General features: G+C 43.1%; 1 protein-coding gene across 4 annotated transcripts in view; it reads left to right on the plus strand.

Annotated features, from left to right (window-relative positions):
- Positions 1 to 5,484, plus strand: part of Cep63 (centrosomal protein 63) — a 42,773-nt gene extending 37,289 nt beyond the window's left edge. For 2 of the 4 annotated variants that reach the window (XM_051206175.1, XM_051206167.1), the window contains 3 exons: positions 2,314 to 2,519; positions 3,207 to 3,486; positions 5,165 to 5,484. In XM_051206175.1, coding sequence (XP_051062132.1) covers positions 2,314 to 2,519; positions 3,207 to 3,486; positions 5,165 to 5,323 — 645 coding nt within the window. In that variant the 3' untranslated portion in view covers positions 5,324 to 5,484. Of the gene's footprint in view, positions 1 to 2,313; positions 2,520 to 3,206; positions 3,487 to 5,164 lie in introns of those variants that run through there. The other 2 variants (XM_051206182.1, XM_051206188.1) reach the window with 2 other exon arrangements.
- Positions 5,485 to 6,000: the final 516 nt, after the last annotated feature.

Genomic DNA, 6,000 nt, shown 5'->3' on the forward strand with positions numbered 1-6,000 from the left:
ACTCCACATCCCTTTGATAATGAATTTTTTTTCTTTTAAAGCACAAGCCCATATGGATGGGGTAAAAATAAGAGAGGAAACAATAGCCAAACATTTAAAAAATTTTTTCGTTTTTGTGTGTTTCTGTGCATGTGTGTGAGCACATGTGTGTATGTGTGTGCACGTATGGAAGCTAGAAGTTGGTACTGGGCATCTTCCTCTATCATTCTCCATCTTATGTCCTGAGACAGGATCTCTCACTTGAACCCTGAACTTGCTGACTTGGCTGGTCTGGCTAGCCACCTGGCTCCAGAGATCCTGTCTCCTCTTTCCAAGTGTTAGGATTACAGGCAGAACACCATGTCCATTCAGCCAACATTTACATGAGTGTTATAGATCTGAGCTCAGTCCTCTTGCATGGCAAGTACTTTACCAACTGAACCATCTTCTCAATCTCATAACTAAACAGTTTATAAAGAAGGTGGAAGATGGATGGGGCAGGAGTTGGGAGACTAGTGGCTGATCAGCTGGCTGGCTAATGACTGCATGGATGGATGATAAATGGGTGGATTAGTAGGTGAGTGGGTAAATGGATGAGTGGGTAGGTTAACTGAGTGGGAGTATGGACAACAAATGACTTTGTGTGCCCTGATAAAGCCAATACTGAGTCAGTGGTAATTCATGAACGATTCTGATATATACTGCAGGATCCTTTAAGAATATGTGATTTGGCAGTGTTAACAATTTAGAAATCCTAGTGTGATACAGTGATTCCCTGTTCATATTCAGAACTGATAGCTTTTGGGAATGTCGCAGCCAGACTTTGCCCAGTGTTCTGTGTAGCTGAACTTCTCCGGAATCCTAGTGGGAACACTGACCCTTCTTTACCCTGCTAAGTACATGCCTGCTACCCAGTTGTCATGTCATGCTACCTTTACCAGTCATGTACCTGGGATAGTTGTTAATAAACCACTAAGTCCAGAAAGACATACCGAAAGACAGTATTATATGTCTTTTTAAGGATGTGCACTGGTTCTCAACCTTCCTAATGCCTTGACCCTTTAGTATAGTTCCTCATGTTGTAATGACCCCAACCATAACATTATTTTTGTTGTTACTTCATAACTATAATTTTTATACTGTTATGAACCATAATATAAATATTTTTAGAGACAGAGGTTTGCTGAAAGGGATCATGGCCCATCGGTTAAGAAAATTATTTTTGTTTTTTTAGACATCAGTGGTAAAAATGCTGTCCGTTTTAGCTTTCTATGGTTCCAAAGTTACATACAGTGTGGATAATTTGTACAAATTATCAAAACATAATTATTAGGAAATGCTTTCTGTGTGCTACCACCTAGGAAGGTGAAATTAGTTTTCCAAATTAGCCTAGTTATGTTAATAAAGCAGCAGCTGTCATGAATATCCGCCACTGTAAAGATGGGTAGCAGTGTAGCCCTGTGTCCTGCAAATACAAAGATGGGTAGCAGTTGACAGTGTAGCCATGTGTCCTGCAGATATTTCTTTCTGAGATGTTGTCAGCCATGGGCAGCTACTGAAAGACCTTGTAATCCTAGTTTACCATACGTATTTACATGTTTGTGACTTGACAAGTTAATTATGTTTGTCAGATCACTATTGACCAGCTTGCTTTCACAGTTTTTCTTTACAAAAAAATGAAATGTTAAACTGTAAAGATCACCATACTCTTGTAGAGTGCTAATTAAAATCTATCATGAGAAAAAAAAAGTAGACCTGTATTATCAAGAAATAAGATATGTGATGACTTAGACCAGATCACGGTAGTAATTCTTGCTGTATACTTGAGTCCTGCTTTTAAGTTGCCTAACTTTATATGAAAATAGGTGCCAAAAAGTGCTTAAGATGAGAGGGTTATTTATTTAAAAGCTACCCCTTTGGGCAGAATTCTGTATAGAGCCTTGTGTTTCAATTACTTTCTTTGAATCAGTTCATTTGATTTCCTTCTACAGGTATTCTGTGTGAGTGAGGGTGGGATGGAGGGTTCTCCTTTAAGAGACACGACTGTTACGTTCTTGATCTCCCCTGTCTCTGATTCTTGAAGCTTTCCTTTGCCCTGTTTCCATCTCTGATGTCCATGTACAGGAGGAGGCCATCCTGCCCCCAATTTCTTCCTTCCCTCTGAGGCTTTCTCTGTGTTCATCTTAACAAGGCTAAAATCAAAGCTTCACTTTCTCTAAGTAAAGCCACAGATTAGTTAAAACTGAAAAAGGAACTATTTCAGCCAGCACCGTTGTAGATTGATCATAAGTACCCTTAAACATACGAGTGATTCTAGTATTCTTTTTTTATTAGGCAAAAGAGATTTCACTAACAGACCTTCAGGAGAATTATATTGAGGCATTAAATAAATTAGTGTCTGAAAACCAACAACTACAGAAAGATCTGATGAACACCAAATCTCAGCTGGAGCATGCTACTCACATGTGTAAAAAAAAAGATGGCAGGATCTTTAAACCAGCACGCAGCAGAGCAGCTGAGTTCAAGAATGCAGAGCTTAAGTAAAGTTTCTTACAAGTCTCTTTGACCTGTGTGTGCTGCAGTGTGATTCCCTCTGCTTTGAGAAGTGCAGTCATCACAGGCTCTGGGTTTAATTCTGACTACAGTGTGCACAAGCAGCTCAGGTGGTTTGGCCCTCATTTAATTACAGCTTTTGTTCTGTGCACCCTGCATATAGGTTTAAATGCCATCTTGTTCCTCAGAGCCTTTTTATGCTGTCTCCCACCACTTCTATCCCGCCTGTTCCATAAGAAGTAAAACTTGGCTCTTCATAAAAAGCATCCATTGTATTTTTGGTCAGTTAATTTTAGGTTGTTATCATAAGAGAGATTCATTCAATGAGAAGCCGACTGACTTCAATGTGTTTTCCTATCAAAGGCCTTTGGTGGCGCTCTCAACCACAGTGACATTCATTATGTGGTGGCCTTCTCTGGGCATGGGGCTGCCCTGCCTGATCCCAGCCTGATGACTCTGAATCACAGTGGCAGCCTCTTTAGCCTCTGCATGAGAGCTGAGCTTGAATGAGTGAGGAACACTTGTCCTCATGTGGGCTGCTCATTTCTAAGTGACAGTGCCTTGCTACCTAGCCTCTTAGTTAATATTCAGATGAGCATGCTTCTTTCAGCATTTATTGGAAAGAAAAGTTGCTACAATTTTTCATTTATTTTGTTTTCTAATCTGCTATCCAGGCCAAACCATGGCCAGCACAGACATGATGGAATAAAGACTGAGCAGTACAAAACAGGTCACCACTCGCCTCGAGAACAAACGTTGAATAGCATAGACCCCATGGCCAGGGGCCCCAGCGCCCCGAGTCCTCACACCAGCCCTGACAGCTCCACCGTGTCTCTGCCTTCCAACTTTCTGTGCCATGATCACTCTTTGCCTTCAATGCTAGATATAAATGATGGCAACTTTTCTGACATCCTCTCTGACTGTATGAATGACCAAGAAGAGTTTGTATCTTCGGTATGGAAACGTTCTGATCTTAACATTTATTTTTATATTTAATTTTAAGGTGAAGAGGGTGTTTTGTTTTACTGGGTTCCAATCAGTACCCTTTATTATTTTCACACATTTCCACCATGCGGTTTTACTTTACTGAATGTGAAGGCACATTCAGCCAAACTCATGTTCTGAAATATGAGTGCAGGTGTTCACGGACACTAGTCTGCACACTCTTGCCTGCCTTTTCCAGACGGCAGGTTGTGCTGCAGCGGTTGCATCAAGGACTGTTTCTGGATGCCAGCAGAGTCCCAAAGCATGGGTAGTGAGAATGGGAAAGGGGCTGGTGGCAGGTGGCTGTTGGGAAGGGGCTGGTGGCAGGTGGCAGAGGGCAGTGCATCTGAGGTGTGCAGGGTGTGATTTGGGTACCTGAGATGGACCTGGTAGTAGAGGCTATCCTTGACCCTGTGCTGGTGTCCCCACCAGTAGGCTCCACTGTTCTTTGCCCTCTGTAGGGCAACACTCGTGTTGGGCCATTTCATTGCCTGTTGTCAACTGTGGCCTCCTTTTTGTGAAAGTTCAGTAACCTTGAGTTTTTAAGGTGTGTCAGCAATTCCATGGAAAGGTTTCCCTTTAGTTTTCAAAGTGAATGTTTTACTTACATGCAGTTAAAAAACAAGCAAAACAACCCAAGACCTAGAGAAGTGACTGTCTTCCTAAGTTAGGCAGCACACCTTCCCTGATGTATTATGATGTGAATTTTATGGATGTCACTTTTCCTGACGAGTGTGAGCATCCATGTGTTTTTCTGCAGAAGTACTCAGTATCTGGTGCTAGCACTCCATGGGGCCAGCACAGTTGACCCTGATTATTCAGCAGTTGCCTCTTTGTCTGCCCACTAGACTTGACTGTGGTCTGGCTGTGCCCGTGTGTGGACACACACAGAGCAGAGGAGCTGACTTGCATGTTCCTAATGGAAGTAGCACTGGGCAGTCTCTGCCACCTGTCACAGTGTTCATGTAGTGCCGTGAGTTGGCTGTTAGTCTTGGGAAAGTCATTTCTCACTTTAGAAATTCATTTCTGTTGTGTTAAATGGAGACGAGAGACTCTTCCAGGCTGTAGGTATGTCTATACTGTGTGTGTTCATTTACCCTGGAGGCAGTGATTTATGCTAACTCAGCATTTAGGGTGACTTTCAAAACATAACTGTAAATGAGGGCCAACTACATGTGCCAGATTACTGTATTTACTACCTTCAAAAACCCGAGATTGGGGATAACACCAGAACCAAGAATTGCAGATCAAAGACCATGGAGTGAACTTTTAAGAAAGGGAAAAGTACCGATTTTTAACTGGCATCTAATTTGTAGATTTTCAGTGTTTTCAAGAGAGAGCAACTTTCAGAGTTTTGAAATAGCAGGCATTGGCTGTGTTCTCTTCAGAGTGGCAGGCAGGCATTTAAGACTGAGCTGAGATACTCTCAGGCTAGTGATGAGCTAGCTGTTTACGCTTCACAGAAAGAAAGAGGCCTATATGGTCCAGTGTTTATAGAACTTACCTTTATTTTTTTCTTCTTTCTTTCTTGGCATTAAGATAAAAATATCCCCCCCCCCTTTTAGCGTTGCTGGGCAGAAAATATCACAGTTAGTGGTGAGCATCCACCCCTGCTTCCTAACAGATGTCACGATTTGTCCTCTCCCAGTGCTCGCTGCCCGTCTCTCCTCTGGGATCGATAGCTACCAGGTTTCTGGAGGAGGAGGAGCTGCGGTCTCACCATATTCTAGAGCGTCTGGACGCACACATTGAAGAACTGAGAAGAGAAAGTGAGAAGACGGTGAGGCAGTTCACGGCCCTCGTGTAGCCCTGCAGAGCCACAGACGGAAACCGCGGTTATAGAGTTCTAAGGAAGATGATGCCTGCCAGAGCAGCGGCCAAGAATCCGCACTCGGCTATTTTCACTGGCTAGCTTGAAGGACTTCTTCCAACAGTAACTTGTGAGAATAAACTACTTTGCAGACTTTTCTCACATGGATATTTATTGCCACAAAGCCAATACTTTTTCTTTCTGACTTAACTGTGAATAGCTTGTACTAATTAAAATAAAGATTTTATACTACAGTTTGAAAATAAACTAACTACAGAGCTTCCCTTAAAGGAAGCAACGTAGTGGAAGCCTGGGCTCTAAAGTTGCTCAGCTGGCTTCGTCCACTTTCTCGACATGTCAAGTGCAAACTCTCCCTGGCAGTGTGTGAAGGGGCCATGGTGAAGTCCTTGGCAAGGAGGCCCTGGCCCCACCCTGAGGTGGAAGAGAGGGTGGCATAGGGTTGGAGCTGGATTTAGTGTGTGGGACTCATGGGACATCCAGGGTGAATGCTTAGCATTTGCACGCTGAGGAGAGGGTCAGATGGGGGACAGGATTTGAAGCCACATTGTTGACAACCAAGGAGGGCGAGGAGAGAGGAGAGTTGGGTTCTGGGCAGCCACACCTGTACAGGAAGTGGAGTATGCAGTTAGAGCAAAGAGAAGACACATGCTGTC

The sequence above is a fragment of the Phodopus roborovskii genome, unplaced genomic scaffold (genome assembly GCF_943737965.1).
Source record: "Phodopus roborovskii unplaced genomic scaffold, PHOROB, whole genome shotgun sequence".
NCBI classification, from domain to species: domain Eukaryota; kingdom Metazoa; phylum Chordata; class Mammalia; order Rodentia; family Cricetidae; genus Phodopus; species Phodopus roborovskii.